The 22565-nt window shown below is 38.2% G+C and overlaps 1 protein-coding gene across 2 annotated transcripts in view; it reads left to right on the forward strand.

The window, feature by feature from the left end:
* Window positions 1–22565, forward strand: part of Mnat1 (MNAT1 component of CDK activating kinase) — a 156033-nt gene that overhangs the window by 109213 nt on the left and 24255 nt on the right. Inside the window, exon 7 of one of the 2 annotated variants that reach the window (XM_063261570.1) lies at window positions 1512–1624. In XM_063261570.1, coding sequence (XP_063117640.1) covers window positions 1512–1624 — 113 coding nt within the window. Of the gene's footprint in view, window positions 1–1502; window positions 1625–22565 lie in introns of both variants that reach the window. The other variant, NM_153472.2, reaches the window with a different exon arrangement.

The raw sequence follows: 22565 nt of genomic DNA on the forward strand, positions 1-22565 counted from the left end.
CCTCCTTGCTTGCTGCTGACAGGCACTTAGGTTCTGCTGCTGCCTTCAGAATGACCCTTGAGGTGCAGCTAGTGCCAAGCTTCCTTTGGATTGTCTTTATCACTTAAATCTAAACTGTATGTATGATATACAGGCTAATTAGTTTATGTGTAATATATTTATCACAGAGTTGAACTTCCTTAATCTGAAATAGTTTTCTTGATAGTTTAGAGTAATATCACACTGCTATAGTAGGAATGTCACAATAATTATTTAGCATTTAAAAAGCTATTAAATGGGGTTGGGGATTTAGGTCAGTGGTAGAGTGCTTGCTAGGCCCTGGGTTCGGTCCCCAGCTCTGAAAAAAAGTAAAGAAAAGAAAAAAAAAGCTATTAAATGTTTTTGTTACATTGTGTGTGTGTATGTATGCATGCATGTATGTGTACACAAGAGTGCTATAGTGCATTAAGGTCAGAGGACAGCTTTTTATTAATTGGTGCTCTCTTTTCACCATGTGTATTCTGGAGGTTGACCAAAGGACATCGAATTTGGAAACCCAAGAGCCTTCACGTGCTGAGCCATTTCACCAGCCTTCTGCCATAAAATACCTGTTGGCCATTTCTCACTTAATACCTTACATATTTCTTCATATGTCTTATTAAGACACGGTCTGAACTTAAGTAGATACCAGTTTTTATTTTTATTGTATTTTTCTTGAAAATGTTAGAAGGCCAAATTGGAAATCATATGTAAATGGCTAAGTGATGTTTGATTTTGCACACTTGTATTCAGATGTGATCCTTGGGTACTAACCTAGTAGTTCTTTTCTTCTAAGAAAAATAACTAGATGTTCAATTGAGTTTAATTTTTATCATAAATTTTTAAAATGATTTATTTTATGTATGTGAGTAAACTGTCATTCTCTTCAGACACACTAGAAAAGGGAAATAATTTTTTATATTGTATATGTAAATATGTGCATATAGTACTCATTTGGTAAGCTTGATTCTATTGTGAAGAACTAAGACATTTAAGTGACAGCAGTTTGCAGAAGTAATTTTATTAGCTCCTTTCCCTAGTTAGAACTTTAAAACAAAACAAAACACTGACTACTGAATCTGTCATAGTATTTGGTAGAAATTGGGAAGTGTAAGATTGGACTGTATTTCTATTTTGCTTAGTTCTATTGATAATAAACAATAACACTGATTAAAGCAAAATTTACATTTTATAGAATAATAACCCTAATCGCTTTTTTATTTTACATTTTTATTTATTTGTCTGTATGTGTCAGTGGTGGGAATACACATGAGTGCAGTGCCTCCAGAGGCCAGGAGAGGGCGCTGGATCCTCGGGAACTGGGTCACAGTTGTGTGCAGCCCAGTGTGGGTGCTGGGAACTGAATTATCCTCCGCAAGAGTAGCAAGAAATCATCACTGCTGAGCCAGCTCTAGTCATCTTTAAAATCACAAGTGGCAATATGAAAATATTATTAAAATGTATTTTCCTCATGTCTCTTATAGGGTCAACAGATTTCGTTAGCACCAATCCAAAAGCTTGAGGAAGCTCTCTATGAATACCAGCCCCTGCAGATAGAGACCTGTGGACCCCAAGTTCCTGAACAAGAGCTGCTAGGAAGACTTGGGTAAGCATCAGAAGCACTTTCCGTGTGTAGGGCTTCGTTGTTGCTGTTCGGATTTCATCGATGTTGTAGCATTCTTAGGAATTTACTTATAGAACTTAGTCCTGTTTCTTAAAATTAAGTAATACTTAATTCTACGTTAAGTTTTATTCGATATATCGACTTTTCATTGTCGTCCCTAGATTCTTGGGATAGGACTGGGATGCAGGCGTTCTCCATCAGAGGCTGTCTTTGGCAGACATATTTGAAGTGGCTGTTTTAGCTTACCACTTGCTTCTTTGAATGGAAGATTAATTACCTTAGTAAATAATAAGTCAGTGAAAATATGAATTCAGTACCTTTCTATAAAAATAATAGATTTAGTCACTGTCTTCTATCCATGCTGAAACTAGATTTTTGAGACCTGAGCCATGAGAGATTTTCCATCAGTGGCTCAGCTGTTGCAGTGTGTGCTTCCCTCAGGAAATGAGCTTGAGGGAATGGCATTTGTGAGTAATAGCGATAGCCTGTCATTGGAGCAATTGAAGCACACACACGCGTGCGCACACACACACACACTCACACACACACACATATATACACACACACTCACTCACATACACTCACACACACACACACGCACGCACACACACACTCACTCTTGGGAAGTCCAGACACAAATGATGCAGGATGTAGATAATCATTTTTTGGTCTGTTTTTTTTTTTCCCCCAGTGTAAACTATTGAATAGAAGACTGAGTCAGAAATTGTGTTTCTTAATAAAAGACCATAATATGAAAAAAAAAAAAACCCAATGCATACAATGAGCCCAAGTAATTATAATTAAAGACTATAGCAGCAGAGATGAGAAATAGCAAACATTCAATAAAACCTACATGTGTCCTCAGATTGAACCAACATCTGGAAGATGGTGTATACACCATTCTACATAGGATTAATGAGACTCCAAAGTAGACCTAATGTAAAAATGGTTTATTCTTTGATTATCCACTATTGGGAGGCTCTTAAGGATTGATAAAATTTAGATTTCTTGTGGTCTCTCTTTTTCTTTTTTTCGGAGCTGGAGACCGAACCCGGGGCCTTGCGCTTGCTAGGCAAGTGCTCTACCACTGAGCTAGATCCCCAACCCTTCTTGTGGTCTCTTAAAGTCCTATGGCTTCTAAATATGAAGCTAACAAAATCTAAAACTCCCTTGAGACAGCAAATTTATTTATAATTTCTTATATGCTAGTAGTTACAGCATGAGGATATAAGGTACACATGCATTTTGGGAGGAGTATGTCTGCGTGGAGGCCAGAAGTCAACCCTGGGTGCTTTTCTGCAGAGGCCATCAACTTTGTCTTTTGAAACAGGTTAGGTCACTGGGACCTGGGCCTCACTGATCAGGCTACCCTGCATCTCCTCTAGTAGGATTGCTAACAGGTACCACATCTGAACTTTGCATGGGTTCACTCAGATTTCCATGCGTGCATGGCAAGCACTTCACCCTCTGAGATGTTATCTTTCTAGCTCCAAGAATATTATATTTTATGGCTTAGAAAATTTACATGTAACACCAATGTTGGTTTAGAAAACTTTGACTGAATTACCAACAGCCAGAACTATCATTTTAATTTTCCCTTTGAATCTTTAATGCCAGTAAAGATTATTTAAAACAGTCCCTCCTCTGTTAAAGAGTTTTACATTTTCTAATAAATTTGTTATAAAAACTACATTTATGAGAGCATGGGAATGATCATAAAGAATAGCAGTGCATTGTTAGGTTTATTACATGGAAAATTAAAGTGGTTTGGATTAAAAATATTTACTTATTGAGAGAGAGAGGGAGAGGGAGAAGGAGAGAGAGAGAGAGAGAGAGAGAGAGAGAGAGAGAGAGAACCATATACCATGGTGCTCATGTGGAGGTGAGGGGAAGTCAGTTCTCTTCTTCCACCACATGGGTATGAATTCAGGTTGTTACCCTCTGAGCCATCTGAGTGGCCTCAGAGTAGTGGTTAAAGGACAGGAAGGAGAAGAAAGCTTACTATTATAACATCTTATAGCAAAACAGGAATAAATAGCTATTCAACCAATACCAGAGTCAACAGTGAGTTCATATGAATTGTAATTAGGACAAAGAAGATGGCTCAACAGTTAAAGAGCTTGCTTCATGAGCGTGAAAGTCTAGAGTTAGGATCCTAGATACCTCATAAATGCAGGTGGGTGTGGTAACCCACTTGACATTCTAGTCTCAGCTGGTAGAGATAAGCGATCCCTGAGTAAGCCGACTGATGGGACCAGCAATATTGGCAAGCTCTGGAGTTGATCTCATGATGAGAGAGACCCTGCCTCATTGAAAACAATGGAGGAATAATAGTGGATGATATTTTTTTTAATTTTTTAAAACAAAACTTGATTTTTTTCATCTTCATTAACTTGAGTATTTCTTATTTACATTTCAAATGGGTGATGTTTGACGTCAACATTTAACCTCCATTTTTTTCTTATTTCTATGGACATTTTCTGTCTAAATGGTAACTATTAATGCCTGTAGATGGGCACTCATAGTCGAGCGGGGGTGTTTCCTAGGTGACTAGTGATGTTGAGTATCTTTTCATGTGTTCATCAGCCATGTGTATGTCTTCTTAAAAACATTTTATCATTATCATGTGTTCACACATGTGCGCATGCGAGCCTGCTTCTTTATATTTTTCTAGACGGTAGTTTAAAGTAGTATTTACGAAAGGCTGAATCTCAGTTCTTAAATTTGTTTTAAATGGATTAGTTCAGGTTTCTGTTAGTGAAATAATTGACAGCAATCTAAAATGCCTTGAAGCACTATCACTTAAAAATAAGACGTTATTTAGTAGCTTCATTAAAGTATAATTTACATATACCTGCTTTACACATATATTTCCAAGAGTTTTGACATATCATGCACAGCCACTACCATAATCACAACATTGACTGTGTCATCTGCCATCACTGGGATTGAGTTTTTTCCTAGAAAAAAAGAATTATAACTGTTGATTATATTTGAAATTCTGCAAGGGAGAGAGAGTATGCCATGCTGTGTATACTTTGGTCAAGGGCTTTACCTGTTGAAAGTAATATATGACTTGCTTGCTAAACAACAGACAAGCAGTGTTCTAAGTTTACTTCTTCTGCTACTTGTTTAAGTTAATAGAGTAGTTTCACAGAATTTTTCATCTTAAAAGCAAAGAAAAACCCCAGGCACACACAAACATCACAAATTACAGTTTTTGTATGTATTAACATAATTTATATTATACTTGGTTGTAATTGTTGAAGTAGTCTAAGCTAGCTTGGGTTTCTCTCTCTCTCTCTCTCTCTCTTTCTCTCTCTCTCTCCACTCACTCATATCTGATTTTGTTGGTATTTGAATTAAAAGTCAACTTAGAAATAAACATGAATCTTTGTGCTTTAGCTGCTACTCCGGCTATAGTCTGGTATGCTTTAAGTCTCTTTTTATGCAATCATGGAAAAATATGTTTCCGCTTGAAGCAGTTGTCAAACAAGCGTCTTTCATCAACAGTCAGACACAGGGCAGCTGAATGAGGCTGTTTAGTCTAGAGTAAATGCTCACGAGACTGCAAGGTCACTGAGGAAATGTAATTACGCAGTCTGTCTCAGAATCATAGTTCTGTAGTTAAGACGTTAACAATATTAAATCATAATGCTGATTAAAATATGTAATGAGATATATTCTAAAATTAATCTCAGAAAAGCAGCTCTAAATACAATAAATTATCACAGTGATATACAGTTGGTTTTATTTTTTTTAATAGGACTCCAAAGGAGTAAGTTCAGTTTACTGCTGGAATTTGGTTATTTATTCTTCCTGAATCACTATGAAATTTCGTAGACCCCATAGACCCTGTATAAGGTTGTCTCCATTGAAAAAATGAAACTTTTCAAGGGTTTTGAGAAGCTGAATTTTTAGTAGTAGTAATGTCGTTTTTTTCCTCATGTGCCTATCACTCAACTGGTCTTTATGGCGTACTTCCTGTAGGACAGTTACGCTTTTGGATGCCAAGAAAATACCAGGGAACAAAACAGGAGAAAATGCCTCTTTATATTCTGGCCTAAAATAACAATAAAAACACAGTCTCAAGTCCATTAGTGAACAGTTTAGCCAGAGTTCGCTAAGTGACAGAAATCCAATAGAACGCAGTGGTGTTTAAGATGGAGTCTGCTGTGGGAACTGGCTCATGGCAGTAGAGACCATGAGCCATCTGCGAGAGGAACCAGCGTGCTGGCGATAGAACGCACGGAGTCTTCACACTGGGAACAGTGGCAGGGGATGATGGGAGCCTCCATGTGAAGCTGAAAGCCTGAGGGCGAGCAGGTGGGCTGTGGTGGAGCGGGTATCGGGAGTCTACCATCCGTATCTCTAGACTAGAGAACCTGGAGTGCTGATGTCTGAAGACAGTAGGCAAATCTCTGCCCCAGCCTGGAACCAGCGTGGCCTTCTTTTGCCTTATCTGTTTTTCTTCCTAGTTTGTCCCTCATTTGAGCTGGATTTTGGGTGAGAGTGAATCTTCTCTATTTAGACTGCTAATTCAAATGCTAATTTTGTTCTGAAACACTCCTACAGATTTTTCCTTTAAGGGAAAGACTAATCATTGATACAATGGTAAAATTTGTATCATGACCACAAGGGCTTTGTATTCTAAAATATTTCAGGGTGGGAGATTCTTTTTCCTTATGCATTACTTTGAATTTGCTTGATGCTGTTTTAGATAACATTTAAAAACCGATTACCAGTCCTAGTTTCTGATCCCTGAATGCAATTTTTCTCTCCTTGTTTCTGCCTCCTTCTGTCTCCTCATACCCGCATCATTGGACAGGTTCTCAGTATGTATTCTAAGCTGACCTCAAACTGGTAATCCTCCTGCCTCTTATTTGTTATGTTTATAACCAAAATTGATACTACCCTTTGACTCCAGCCAAACTGATTGATAGCCACACCAGAGAATGATATCACATCCTGTGTAGGCTAAGTCCAGTTTTCAAATATATCTGAATGATTTGGAGGTTTTTATTATACCTGGCTCTTTTTGCATTTCTGTGTCAAGATGTGGTATGAAACCAGAATTCCACATATACAAATGATAATGTCTAGCTTTTACTATTATATTTTACTCCTTTTGTGATATCAAAATTTGGTACTTTGTAAAGTATAAATTGCTTTTAATATGTCTCAAGAGATGACTGCCATCTTTTCTATAATTATAGGAGATTCATTTTTAGGTTTATGAGCATCAGTTAAAAGGATCAGTCCAATTAATTGTTCATTCTTATATGGTTTTCTTTATCCCAGAATTCTGCATGCATACACACTTGCCTATAGCATCTAGCAATATTATCAAGTTCCTTATAGTAAATGTTGAAATATATTCCTTTAACAGGGTATATGATTGTCCTTCCTGTCCCCAGTTACTATGGAATAATACCCTCCTGGATTGTGGCGGTCACTCGGCAGGCAGTCTAGCCAAGTCTAGCTTCAGGTTCCTTGAGAGACCTTTTCTCAACAAATAACATGCAGACAGTTTTTTGTGTGTCCTTTTATTTAGTTACCGTGTGGATTTTTTGTTCTTGTTGTGTGGTTGGTTGGTTTTGTTTGTTGTTTTGGTTTGAGGGATATGTTTTATTTTGTTTTCTTTGTTTTGGGGGGCTTTATAGTATTGGGTTCTAGTTCAGTTTTTGAGAAAGAACTTAAGTTGGGTAGGTAGGGAAGAGGAAAAGACTTGGAAGAAGTTGGGCAAGGGGAAGAATATGATCAAAATATATTTAAATTAAAAATTGTTTAAAATAACAAATAAAATTAAAAGAAGGCACATTTGAGAAATATTTCAACAGTACAGAATCCAAGTTAACAAGTTCCTTTTATATGTCAAGAAATGCTGTAATGACTTAATAGATATGAAGGCATCAAACCTCACAAGAACCCTAAGGGATGGAGGCCTACAGAAGCTAAACATATATTCTAGCATTTTTTTTTGTAAATCAAAATGGGTTTTGTTTTTTATTTAGCTTTGTGGGTTTAAGTGTTAAGCAGAGCAGTACTTAGAATCATATAAGTAACTTGCTAAAGCAATTAGATGAGTAAAATGTATATATGTGTGTGTCAGTCTGCTTATCTATCTATCTGCAGTATAAACTCATATCTAAATATCGATATCTGAATTGAAGCATAAAGCTGTTATGATTTTATTACCACAGTGACCTGAAAGAGTGTTGTGACAGCACAATACTGCGTGTTGCCCTTTTGTAAGAGTGTATACGCTGATATATTGAAATAGAGATTTGCCTTTCCTGGAAAAAAAAATAAGGTGGTGAATGCTAGAGCAAGGGTCCTAGTGTTGACCTCTGACCTCCACATGCACACATACAGTTGAATGGGTTGGATCCATAAATGTATGTAGACAGGCATATAACACACACACATTAGTAGAACTCACTGCAGCTTTTTAGCTTGAGAAGATTCACCTGGGTCTATCTGAGGTGATTACTTACATGATTCTTGTCATCCTCATAACTATAGCTGTACAGACTCCTCTCACCCTTTGTGTGTACAGCCTTGTCATTGTTCTTCTCTGCCATTATAAGCTGAGAACAAGGTTCTGAATTAAGTGTATTTTCTGAACGCTCAAACGAGACTGAAGGGAGTGTGCTTTAATGTAGTTATACCATCGCAGTGCAGTTGTGCGGAATTGGTCTATAATTCTTTCAGGAAACAGAATTGGTGTAATTGTTGAGACTCATATAACCATTGCATCATCCTTCAAGGGAGTCCATCATGTGATCCTTAACTGTTTTGACTTCTTTTTGTTTTGTTTTAACATTGTGGGAAATAGTTGAAGTAATTGTAAGATGAAAGCATGTTTCAATCTATAGTAAAGATTAAGTCACAAGAAAACCCAATAATGTTTCCTTATGTAAACGAAAAGATCTATTTAGCCTATATGTGAGTTGAAGAAAGAATAAATTTGATTCTCTTTGAAACAGCTTTGAGTAGCTTTACATAATATAATATGACATATCTTTAGCCACATGGTTAAAGGATAGGGATGGTGAGCGTTTGTAGCATAACCAAGGTAACAAGTGTATCTGTAGACTTGTAAAGTTTCCTGTCGAGACTTGTGATTTTTTTCCTTGTGACCTCTCAGTTCCCCACTAGAAAACCCACTACTATGCTTTCTGAAGTATACATTCATTTACACCTTCTAGCATTGTATATAGATAAAATAATAGTCAATGCATTTGCTTTTGTCTGACTTGTTTGAGGCAGTATAGTGTACTTAGACAGTCATCCATGCTTTAGTATATATTGGTGATTGATTAGTTTTTATTGCAAAGTGGTATCCTATTGTTTTTATAGACCACAGCTTGTCTTCTTACCTGCTGATGGGTATTTGAGTTGTTCTCAAATGTCCATGGTCTTTTAATTAAGTCTTATAGGAGTCTTCCTATCAGAATGTGCATATTTGCTTTCTTTACTGTGGAGTGAATACAAAGAGGAAGATGTTGTCATGTGTAGGTATCTATTGAAGTTAAGAAACTCACAGCCGTTTTCCAAAGGGATTACACTGTTTTATGTTCATCCCCCCGTGGAGTCTCCCAGGCCCAGTGCCCTCATTTGTTGGTACTTGTTGCAGTCAATCTTTTCAAAATTGTATCTATTTTAATAGATGATGATGGGACTGTTTTCAAAAGTTTGTTTCTCTAATGAATGGTGACACTGAGAATCTCTTCATTTGCTTTGCTGCTTTTCTTGGTTTGTTTGTTTGTTTATTTGTTTGTTTTGACCTATTCTACTTTTAAGGTGCCTGATATGGTTGGCAAACTTCTCAGTCTATGGCTTAGCCTTTCAATTCCTAAGTATTTCTTAAAATAGTAGGAATTTTCATTTTGGTTGAGTCCCGAGTTTTTGTTGGTTTTTTTTGTTGTTGTTGTTGTTTTGTTCTCCTTTTATGGCTTATGCTTTAGGTGTTCTATCTATGAAATTTTCCCCTGAATCAAAGTCAAAATAGTTTTTCATGTCTTTTCTTTAAGACACTTTATTGTTGCCTTGGATGTAACGTCATTTAGCTCTGTGATTCCTTTGCAGTTCTTTTTTTTTTTTTTTTCTTTTCTTTTTTTTTCGGAGCTGGGGACCGAACCCAGGGCCTTGCGCTTGCTAGGCAAGCGCTCTACCACTGAGCCAAATCCCCAACCCCTGCAGTTCATTTTTTATGTGGTGAGAGTTATGCTCTGGTTCTCTCAGTGACATAAAGATATTGAGTGGATTTGTATGCTTTGTTGAAGACAGTCTTTTCTCCATTGAGGCATCTGTGCCTTACTGAGTGAGAAGTGAGCAGACTACACACGAGTGTCTTTGATTTAGTGTTTTGTTTGCTGCTGACACTGGAGTTAAGGTGTACTGGATCCTTCGGTTGTATAGTTTGTCTGAATGTGGACATCAGTCCTGGGGGGGGGGTAGTTTTGTTTGTTCAGCTTCTTCATGTAGTTATGCAAATGGCTGCAAAAAGTCTGCTAGAATTAAACAACAAACACAGGCCTTCTACAGGTGTGGTGGTTCATGCCTGACACTGCAGGAGGCAGACAGAAGGAGTTGGTGAATAGTGAGTTGGAGGGGAGCAGCTTTGGATTTGTGAGGTGTGTAATGTAGAAAGCATACACATAGCCTACACTGCTCCCAACAGCCAACATGGGCGCACTATATTTGTTAGAATTAACCACTATTGATTCATTTTTGTTAACTAAAATTTCTACTTCCTTTAAATTTCCTTAGTTTTACCTAATCTTTTTTCTGATCCAGGTTCTTATCAAGGATCTTGCAATACATTTAGTAGCCTTTCTCATGGGGTCTTCTTGGCTTTGGCAGTGTTTTAGAGCTGACACATGCCTGATGACCTAGACGATCTGGAGTATATCGTGCCTGTATTTTGCAGAATGTCCACTTATAAGCATTTATCTGCTTTACCCTTCACAATGAGATCAGAGTTATACATGTTCATGAGGCATATCATAGAAATCCGTTACCATTTTTCTCACATCAAGAATACACACACACACACACACACACACACACACACACACACACACACACACACACACATCTGGGTGTTGAAGCATACACCTTTAATTCTAGCACTTGGGAGGCAGAAGCAGACAGATCTCTGTGAGTTCCAGGACAGCCAGAGCTACATATTCAGACCCTGACTGGAGGAAAACCAAAAGGAGGGGTAGGGGGTGAGTATGTATTGTCAGTAGGACACCATCGCATTTGGTGTCAGCCCTGAGCAGCAGGCTGAGAACTTGTTAGCTGGGCTTTCCTACTGTGAAGTTATTATCACCTCCTCCTCCCGAGCTTCAGGACTGGGGAAGTCATTCTACAATTCCTTGGCAGTACAATGTCTAATTAATTACTTAGAATTATGTGTGCATATGTGTTGTTGTTGTTGTGGTCGTGTGCTCGTGTCTCTGTGGAGGCCAGAGGTTAGTGTGTTTTCCTCACTGATTGCCCACCTTATCTTTAGAGTCAGTCTCTCACCAAACCTGGAACTCACTGATTGAGCTCAACTAGCTTGCTCCATGTGCCTTCTTGACTCTGCCTCCCAGGTGGTAGGTGTGCGCCAGCTTGTACATGCGTGCTGGCACGCCTAGTTCAGGTCCTTGTGCATGGATAGCACTTCACCCACCGCTTATGCTCCTATCCCAGGCTTTCCCTTTATTAGTTAGCAGTTTAATTTATTTAATTAAGTATTTTTGGCCACCAAATACTTGTGTATGTTTCTTTTACATTTTGGTTATCATCAGTTCAGATTGTGAGCTCTAGTGATCATTGGCATCCCTTCATTATACTGTTGTTCAATGCATTGCATATTTATAAAGAGAAAAAACAGAGGTTGCAATCATAGACTGTGTCTTTCTTTGAATTCTGTCTGTTACTAGGTTAAATTGACAACAGAGTGTACAATCATTCATTAAATCTTCATTTCCTAATTGGAAGTTTAGGATCACAAACTGGGATTTAGTTGTCCATTTTTTCTGTATCTTGAAATATTCATAGTGTTTTAAGAAGCACTTTCAAGGATAGAGAATCCTTTTAAAATTAGGTATGTAGAAATTGCATTTCCATTTAAAGAGACTAAAGAAAACTAAACCTGGAACCTGGAGATTGAATTGGTGGGAGGTGATTAGCTATGTGTCATTTGGTGATGCTTTTAACCTTTCAAATGTAAATCACACAGGCTCTTGAGTAAAGTACTCAGGGAATTTATGTGTATCATGGTCTGTGATTTTCAACTTGGTCTGTTTCTTTTTTGTCTCTTTAACTAAGATATAATTCATTTTTTTAATTTCTGAAAATCCTTTTACCATGACTTTTCTAAGTAAAGGAAATGCAAGAAACATTAATAAAAACATAAATGGAAACACTAGAAATTCTGAATTTTATATGAGCTATAGGGAATTGTGACTCATTCTTTTGGAAATAGATGTTATGAAAGTATGGATTTGAAAGAAGCAGTGAGCACAATGTGTCAGGACAAGTAAGCTTTTTTAGTTATCTTGTAATCATAAGGCATAGAAATAAGTTTATTGGAGTTTTTCCTTCCCATTGAAGGAAATGTGTAGTCATTATTGAAAAGTTTGGGGGTTGAAGTAAGTAGGAGGAAAAATAACCTATGATTTCAATATTGAGCACCTTGCCCCCAATATGTGAAATCATTCGCTGTAACTGGTTTCTGTCCTGGGTCTCAGTTGCCTACAAACCCTTTGGGTTTTGCTCTGTACTTTATTAATTAGCATTTTATGCTTTCCTCCTGGTTTGAGGTCAGCTCTGCCTTAGGCTGGGAAGCCAATGTCACCACTTTCCAAACAAACAACCGGAGAAATGCAACCTAGGCATTTCTGCAAAGTTCTAAGTCCTCAAAGTAGACATTATTCTGACTGGAAGGTACTGCTTTTGGGTGGGGGTGGGAGGTCTATATAACTAGTTTTAAATGTAAAAACATAAATCCTCAAGAGTGGGAGTGGAAAACAGGGATGGTTTTCATTTGGGACAATTTCCTGTGAAATGTGGCTCTAAACAAGACCCATATTTATACAAGTGAACATAGTTTTATTTAGATTGCTATATTCAGCACAGTTTAAAGTGATTTAATTTCACATTTTAGTCATTGGTATTTAATGTTTTCATGGCAAATGTATCTAATAGTAATAGGTAAAGTTTAAAATATTTTTGAATAATTTTACATTAGAAACACCAGCTAAGTCAACTCTGTAGTAATAAATGTCGGAAAAAATTAATTATTTTTGCTGCCACTGCAAAATCAATTTTGCGACTGTTCTTAAACTGACTTTTACATTACTGAGTTCTAAACATGACATTTCTGTTACTTGTCAAAAGCAGGTTTTGGTTAATAGATATTTTCAGTGATGTAATGGGAGCTTTTGGCAGTGAGTCAGAATATAATGGACCATGATTAATGTTTTAATAAGTACTTTTCTATTGCTCATGGTGTAAGGGAGAAATGGTTTCCTGCTTAAATTGATAGGACACTAGCAGGTGTGCACACAGTGAGTTTTTTTAAAAAATGGAATGTTTTTCTTAGGTTAACATTAATAATTTAATGTAGTTCGATTCATTATCTTAGGGCGTGTGTGTATTCACTCACATATATTCACATAAAAATGTAAAATTGTGGAAAAATTAAGTTTGAAAATTATAGATGCTTTGATCAGCATTTTGATTTTGGACTATTCTTTTGTTAGGGTGCTATAATTTTAGATCCATATGATTTGCTCTTAGTTCTTTGTATAAAATGTAAGGAAATAAAGGATCTGCTTATAAAAGCATGGTTTAGGATGATGAGCTGTGTACTACACTGAGAAAACTCTCTAGGAGGAAGATTGACTTCCGAATGGAGCAGTGATCACACTGGACTCGCAGTGGGAAAGGCCATAGTCCAACCTGGAAAGTGAAAGGTTCACAAATTTGGGAAGTTAAGCCCCGTAGATTTTCAATCTTGGAATCTAAGCAAGTGAAGACAAGCTGGGTGTGAGGGCTTGCTTCAAAGCTTGCTCTTACTTTTCTTTTCTTTCTTTCTTTTTTTTTTTTTTTTTGACTTTAAGTTTGGTGATTTCTGTGCCACAGATAATTGTCATAGGTGAGGTGTCTGAGAGCTCAATGGAGTCCACTGGCCGTGGGGCTGCTCCGTTTGTGTGTGAACCTGTGTGTTTGTCCAGATGTATGCTTTTCTAGAAGGTTCATAGATTTCATCAGAATCTCAGAGGGATCCTGATTTTAATTTTTAAGAAGTCTAGATTAGTGGGTCTTAAACTTTTGCAAATCTTAGAACCATGAAAACCAGATTGGTGGGCTTTACCTTGAGGGTTTCTGAATGTAGGCAGATGTGTGGGGGGTTCCAGAGTGTGTACTGCTGACAGTAAATAGTATTGATGTTGCAGCTGAGGGACCTGTACACCTCACTGGGGCAGCTTTGGTAAACTTCCATCTAGAATTCTCTGTCTCTGTTCCCCCTTTCTTGAGGAAATGTATAGTAATGACCTGGTTTCAGGTTTTCCCATTTTCAGTGCAATGTCTGTTTAATTAAAAAGGCTTGTGTCAGTTGTTTATCGTCTTTTTTGCTCTTTCATTAAATGTGTTTATCCAGTGTACCATCTAAAGCAGTCCATGTTTTGTCTAGTCTTCTAATAGGCATTTATCTATTTTCTATTCATTGCTTTTGATATTTTATTTTTAAAATTAATACTTTTCTCACATGTATGTATGTGGTGTGTGTGGTGTGTGTGTGTGTGTGTGTGTGTGTGTGTGTGTGTGTGTGTGTGTATTCACATATTTAGGCACACAGACATGGGAGGGGTGTCCAGCATTGATACTGGAAGTCTTGCCAGAATGTTCTTTACCTTATTATTCCTTGAGGGTAGATGTCTGATTTGACCCTCTAGCATTCAGAATTTCTCATGTTTCTTACATTTCCTTTTCTTAGAAAAGTCATGGTAGAAGGAGTTACAGAAATTAACTCTTAGGATTGTCCACATCTACGTTTGAGCACTGGGATTACAGGCAGGCCACCACACCCAGCAAGCAGCCGCACTGGTGCTAGGGATCCCAGCTTTGCTTCTGATGATTGCTGCTTGTTTGCTGCCTTTATAAATAGACTCTTGATAAATTTGTGTGTAGATTGTTCTACTGGTAGAATTTCCTGCCTCGAAGGATATGTTTATAAGGCCTAGGGGAAGCCTGATTCTTTATATTTGGCATTTACGTACTAATGTAAAAGTAAGAAATTGAAAAATAAAATAAATTGTTTGAGAAACCAAGTGTTTTTCCTAATTTGTTCCAACAGCTTTTGTTTATTTGTTTGTTTGTTTGTTTGTTTTTGGGACAGACAGGGCCTCTTTACACAGTGAGTGGTGCTTACACTGTAGACCAGGCTGGCCTCAAATTCACACAGATCTAACTGCCTCTGCCTCCTGTGTGCTGGGATTAAAAGTGTGTCCCACTACATTTGGTGATAGGTTTCAGTAGCTATAGTGATAAAAATTTGTTAAGCAAATATATTTGTAGACTTGAAACCAGATATTTTAATCTTTATAATAATAATCAAGCTTCAAGTGAGTAATAATAATGCCTTCCTGTGTAATAGCTTTAAAGGTACTTACCACACATTGTTGGCGTGCCACATATGCATGACAACTAGATTTTACCTTCTGACTCAGCATTAGCTGTGTGTTGATATTAAAAGTTGTGCTGGGTTGGTTTGCATTTTTTGCTTGAATGTAGCAAGCTGTGGTTGAGGTTAAGGTATGATATAATTTTCTTTCTATTTATAAGCAAATTTGAGAGAGAAGTGAAATATCTATCAATGAGGTTTTATTAGCATGTATTGATTGTATAAGTAAGTCACTTTGTGATATTTTTATAACATAAGCAATATACTTTTTGATCCTGTGCAACTCCCTATTGCCCTCTCCTCTCCCCTCTTTACAATCTAGACTTTGCATATGAGAGAAAACACAATATTCATCTCTTGAATCAGGCCTGTTTCGTTTAATATGATGATTTTCAGTTCTTTCCAACTTCCTGTAAGCATGATTTTCTTCTTCTTTATGGCTAAGTAAAACTCCATTTTCTTTGTCCATTCATTTATGCATGATACTTAGTCCGACCACACAACTTGCCTGTGGCATGCTGATGTTGACAACTTCAAGTCTGTGTCCAGGAGCTATAGAGTTGGTAATTCATGCACACTTGAAATACAGACAGGACTATATTAACTCTCTATGCTGTACCAGGAAATCAATCAGGAAAAACGCTCTCTTTGTCCACTACCATTGCTCAAGGGCTGGAGCAATGGCTCCAGAATTAAGATGCTTTTGCAGAAGACCTAGATTTGATTCCCAGCATTGAGATGATGGCACATACCCACTTGTAACTCCAACACCCTTTCTGGCCTCATAGGGTAATATGTATGTGCACATGGTACACATACATACATGCTGGTATCCGCACATGTGTATAAAAATAAGTGTTTTAAAAAGATACTGAGACCAGGCAATGGTGGCCCATGCCTTTAATTCCAGCACTTGGAAGGCAGAGGCAGGCAGATCTCTGAGTTTGAGGCTAGATTGGTCTACAGAGTGAGTTCCAGGATAGCCAAGGCTACACAGAGACACTTTCTCTTGGGAACAAAGAGAGAGAGAGAGAGAGAGAGAGAGAGATTAACTGATAGATATTGGTAGATAGAAACATCCATATCAACATACATACATACATACATACATACATACATACATACATAATATAAGACCATACAGAGAAAACAATAATCAGATATGTGGCCATTGATGCTTTCTATCATTGGGGATATTGGGTACAGGAAGGAAAGGTGATTGAGTTAAAAGGTTAACAACCACCACTGAAACAGAAGGTAGATTGAATTCCATCTGTTCTTCCGTACACCTGTTTCTAGATCACAGAGCTGATATACAAATTAGTTCCTATTCAAATGGTAACTAGTGAAATGCTATGTGATAATGGAGTTATTTTAGTTTGCATACAAGTTCTGCTAGTAGTTAAATGTGCTCCATTATCAGTTGATAGCAACAGAAGTGTGTGTGTGTGTGTGTGTGTGTGTGTGTGTGTGTGTGTGTGTGTACAGCTTATGCCAGAGGAACAGAGGTCCTTGTGCTTCCTCAGCAGGGACTTTACTAACTGATCTATCTTCCCGGCTCCCATCCTCCTGTCTTTAATATATTGGAAGTTTCACTGAAATCTGACAATAATTTTTCTATGTGGGTTGTATTTTTGATATTATGTCTAAGAGACTTCTACCTAGATAGAAGATATATTTCTTATGTTTTCCTCTAGAAGTTTTAGAGTTTTAATTCTTAATCCGACCATCTTGAGAAGGCCATGTTCACTTATTTCTTGTGTGTATTATGAACTGAACATTCATGATGGTCTTTTGTCCATACAAATGCTTTTTTGGTTTGGGTTTTGTTGCTGTGAAGAGACACAATGGCCAAGGTAACTCTTATAAAGGCAAACCTTTAATTAGGGCTTACAGTTTCAGAGGTTCAGTCCAATATCTTTGGGGGAAAGATGGCATTATGCAGGCAGACATGGTGCTGGAAGAATCAAGAGTTCTACATCTGGATCCGAAGGCGGCAGGAGGCTGATCACACTGGCCAGACTTGAGCATACATATGAGACCTTAAAGCCCCCCAGCCCCCACCACAGTGACACACTTCCTCTAACAGGGCCACACCTCCTTATGGGCCAAGCATTCACACACATGGGTCTCTGGGGCCAAATGTATTCACACCTCCACAGATGCCCAGCCGCCCTGTACATTTCGTGAAAGGATTCCTTTCCTCACTGAACTCCCGCAGAGTCATGTGTTAACCTTCTGTTCCTAGAAATTCTCAGTGCATATCAGCAAAGCTGTGTGACAGAACTCTGAACTTTTCTTGGATCTGAGAAATTGTGCCTTTTCATGTTTAGATTTAAGCCTATCTTAAATGGTACTAATGAATATTCAAATGTATATTAAATCTGAGAAATTTATAATATTAGGTGATATTCATTTGTTTGTTTGCTTTTTGAGAAATGATCTGATTATATTGTTCCTGGGTTGGTCTCAATCTCATGGTTTCAACAATTCTAACTCAGTCTCCCAAGTAGCTGGGACTAAACATAATCATTGCACCAGACATTTCTAAGTTAAAATGTGAAAGTAAAAGGAAACATTTTATATTTTTCTGTCAATTTATAATTAAATCTTGAAATGAGTTTGAAATTTCAAAATATCTGAAACTCGAAAAAAAAAATCTCAAACTACTAAATATTTTGATGGAAGACACCCATATTCAACCCCAAAAAAGCAAACACCCGACCTTCTAATGCCAGAAGGTCTACATTATGTTTCTTTAAAGTTTTGCATGTAGAGGTTAGAAAAATACAGTGTGCTTTCCTAAATCAAAACTGATTCCTATAATTACTTTTCCAGGTCAGAAAGTGCAGATCATTCAAGCAGTGTTAGTTTGGCTGTGAAATAAATACTAAGACCAATCAGTTCTTTGAAAGTTGCTTAGGAAGCCATCCTCTGAAGATGGTTTTTAACAGTTCTTTTTTATTATTATTAATCTTGTCTAGTCTGTTTCCAACAGATCGTAAGCTTTCCTCAGTATGGGTCTGTCACCAGCTTTGTTTCTTCATTCCACTGCACTCCAGCTTACTGCGTCCTGTCACCTCACTCCTCCACCTTTCTTCTAGGTCTTTAGACTGTGTGTGCATGAGTGTGTGCATGTGTGCTACAAAGCATGCCAACTTGCAGCTGATTCATTCTGTCTGTCTGTGGTTCTCAACCTTCCTAATGCTGTGAATGCTTAGTATAGTTCCTCATATCTTGTGACACCCAACCATAAAGTTATTCTCATTGCTACTTCATATAATTTTGCTACTGTTATGAATTGTAATATAAATATCTGTGTTTTCCAATGGTCTTAGGTGATCGATCCTTGTGAAAAAGGAGTCATTCGACCTCCAAAAAGTAGTGGCCCCGACCTTGAGGACCTCTGGTCTATTATGTGGATTCTATGAATATAACTTAGGTTGTCAGGTTTTCTGGCAAATACCTTTACTCTGAGCCACTTTGTGGGCCCACTCCAGTCTCCTGAGGCACAGATGATTGGGAATTAACTTTTTAAACTGAGGAGAAAATTAATAAGTATAATGGAGAGTGTCCTATACCAAGATCTTCTTCCTCATGAAATACATGTTGTAGGCAAGGATTATGACTTATCAACCATGGCTTTCCCATCTCAGCAGCTGATGGAATAGAGAGTCTGTCATGTATATAGAGTACCATAATGCAGGAGCGGCTCAAGCAGGACACCATAGTGATATGGACACTGCAACTCTGCTTGCAAGGTTGAGTGAGTGCTAATAGCATTTGGAGCCATTCATCAGAGAAGGACTGTGCAAAGCCTCAGAGGTAAGGGGAAAACATTTAAAAGAATGTGATGCTTTTGAGGGCAGTGTAAGTAGTTCAGTCTAAGAAGGGTCGGGGTTCAGCAGAGGATATCACAGACTAGTTAGGATCAGATCACAAAGAATCTTGCTTTCTGTCTAACACAGTCTCTTGGATGAAACAATGCTGTCTGCTCCCTTTTTTTCTGTGTCCTAGATCAAAATAGAAATTCCATTGCTACTTTTATAATCTGAAAAAATACACTTTATGAGTGGGGAGCTTAAAGTTGACATGTCAGGTAGTCAGATTTATGTTTTAGAATGGTATATATGGAAGACATGTTTGAAAGGCCAAGATTTAAAAAAATAAATAAGTAAAAGCTCAAGTGAGAGAGGTCTAAGCACTAAGCGCAGGCTGGAGAGAATGACTTCAGAGATTTAAAGTACTTGATCATATGACTCAGTGACTGGCTTCAGGGAAAGGCATGGCACGGAAGAAACCAAGCTTTGTCTTGACTGTCTGCATGGCTCTCAGATGCCTTAACAGAGACAAGGCTTCCCCTAGTTGTCAGTCTTCAGAATGTACCTCACACACCGTCTTTGTGAGCAAGTGCAACAAGCCTCTGAATGACTGGTGCAGCTGCTTGGGCCCGCCTTCTCAGTTAGTGGAGACAGGCATTGCATTGGTCTGCTGCCAGAGAACACATGCAGCGGCTGCATCCTGCTGCTGCACCACCACCATTTGCCACAGCTGCTAGGCGGGACGAAAATAGGCAGATGGAGAGGCACATGTCCCCAGGATTCGATTCATCATTGAGAGAGAGAGAGAGAGAGAGAGAGAGAGAGAGTGTGAGTGTGTGCGTGTACGTGTTTGTTTTAACAAGTTGATCTACCATGAACCCATTACTTACCCCTGAGAACCCAGCAGACTGTTTACCTTGTATATTCAGTTGTTACAGAAACTGAATGTTACTAGTACACTGGATAGTTTGTGCTTAGCCCTTTGCTCTTTCTGGAATATTTATAGTTCTTACCAATTTTATTGTTCTCAACTTCACATTGTATGGTTATCTTTTCCATTGGTTTCATATTTCATTATAAATGTCCTCATCCATAGGATACATGTTTATTTGTACAAATGCCTTGGATTTTTCTGTCTACAAGACTGTCTTCTTTGCGTTTCTTCATCTTGCTTTATGATTCACTGCTGGAGATTTTAGGAGGTCAAAAGTGAGTCTCTGGCCCAAGTGGTTAAGTTACTGATGAGTAGAGTAGACACATTGATTGTATTCATTGTTACATTATGATGAGGGACTGTCTTGAGTGAGTTACCACTTCGTTTGTGCTTGCTGATCTAAAATAAATGCACCATTTTAATAAAATAGTCAGCAGTACAAAATATTGTACGAGAAGAGCTCAGTGGCCTTCTACCCTTCTGCTTCTGTGTTGTTAATTTATGGAGATTGCTATCATCTAGACTAGTTGACTAGAGCCAGCCCTGGTCACATTTGTGTCTGAAATAATCCATTCTAGTCACTTGATGTGTTTCTACCTCTGTAAGCTTATCTTAGTGGTTAAGTCATAGTTTCATTTTGGAAAGGGATGCCTAGGTCCCCAGTAGCTGCCTTTAGGTGGTGGTTCCTTTTTGGTGATCAGGAGGTTGGCTTTTAGTCACACTGTCCTTTTGTTATTGAGACAGGGCCTCACTGTCTAGCCCTAGCTGACTTGGACCTTACTCTGTAGGCAGACTGGCCTGAAATTCACATTGATCCACCAGCTTCTGCCTCTCAAGTTTGGGAGTCAAAGGTATTGCACCACCATGCTGAACCTTTATCTTTCAGATTATACAGCCCCCATCTATTAAGTAGAACATACTAACTTTTCACAGGAAAGAGATTGCTCTTCCTGTCATAGATTCATCTCCCACTTCTGTTTCTTGCTTTACTGCTTTTTTTAAAAGACAAATACCTTCAGCTGGAAAAAAATTTTTCTTACCAAAAGCATGCAGGCACTATGCTTACTCCTCTCCTCACCCCCACTTTCCTTCACTCTCCCCACTTTCTCTCCCTTGCCACTCAACATTAAGATTACTGTTATCTTAAAAAAAACAAAAAACAAAGAACAGAAAACACCAACCACAAGAACAAAGCTTTAGTCACATTATAGTAAAGTCCTGGCCTTTGTTTGTTTTTAAAGACACCATTTCTCAAGGTAGCCCTATCTGGGCTGCGTATTGCTATGTAGTTCACTCTAATCTCAAATTTACAGAAATCCTCCTGCCTCTGTCCCCCAAGTGCTAGGATTACTGATGACTGCAGGCCCAGATGATGACGATAGCCCAGATAAACCCTTCCTAAGTTGCCTTCGTCCTGGTGTCTTGTCACACAGTATAAAAGTAAGTAATACAGGTCGCTGTTATTCTAATCTTCCCCAACCCCACGTGCGTGACACACACACACACACACACACACACACACACACACACACACACGCGCGCGCGCGCGCGCACGGCACACGTGAGTGTACACGGGACTGCCCTAGTCTTATTTAATTCCATCCCTTAGGTAGAGCCCTGTACTGCTCTCACAGTGCTGGCTTCACCAGCGCCTGAGGCTTGCACTGATTACTTTCGCAATACTAGACTCTAGTGTAACTGACTTCATGTGCTAAAGACTTCTATTCAGGTAGGTTTCACTAAGTTGGTTGTTTTGAGTAAATTTGTATTAAATTAGTAAAAATCCACCCAACTTTATGAGTTAAAATGGTGTTTAAATATTTATAAGAAAACAAATTTCTGCTTCATTACAGTTTATTTCAGATCTTGATTTGAAACTTGTTTAGCTTGTGTTGTATCAAGGGGAGAACTATCTCAGTCAGGTGTGCAATGAACTTGGTTGCAAACTTGGTTTCATAGCCAGACAACAAACCAAAACCCCACAAAATTTACTCATCATAAAACCTAATGGGCATTTCCTATCTCTCAGTCTGTATAATGAGTAGACTAAGCTAAAAATTATGATGTTTATTCTCTTCATGCTGATGGAGATACATTTCCCTGAGTCATTAAAGGAGCACAGATGATCTAATATAGTTGCAAGTTTGATGCCAGAATTATTTTTGGTAGTGATTTTTAACAACAGTCATTATTTATATAGTCTAATTATTATACATTTTAAACTTCAACATACTTTAAAAATAGATTGCCTAGGGCCGGGGAGGTGGCTTGGTTAGTAAAGTTATTGTAACACAACTTTGATCCCCCTGTGAAAAAGCTAACACTGGCATCTTGTAACCCCAGTGCGGGGCGGGGGTGGTGGGGGGTGAGGAGGTGGATCCCTGCTATTTACTAGCTACCCAGCCTTCCTGATGTAAGGGTCAAACCAGTAAGAAACCATACCTCTAAAAAATATGTGGGTGGTGCTCCTAAAGAACAGCC

This window comes from Rattus norvegicus, chromosome 6 (genome assembly GCF_036323735.1).
Source record: "Rattus norvegicus strain BN/NHsdMcwi chromosome 6, GRCr8, whole genome shotgun sequence".
NCBI classification, from domain to species: Eukaryota; Metazoa; Chordata; class Mammalia; order Rodentia; family Muridae; genus Rattus; species Rattus norvegicus.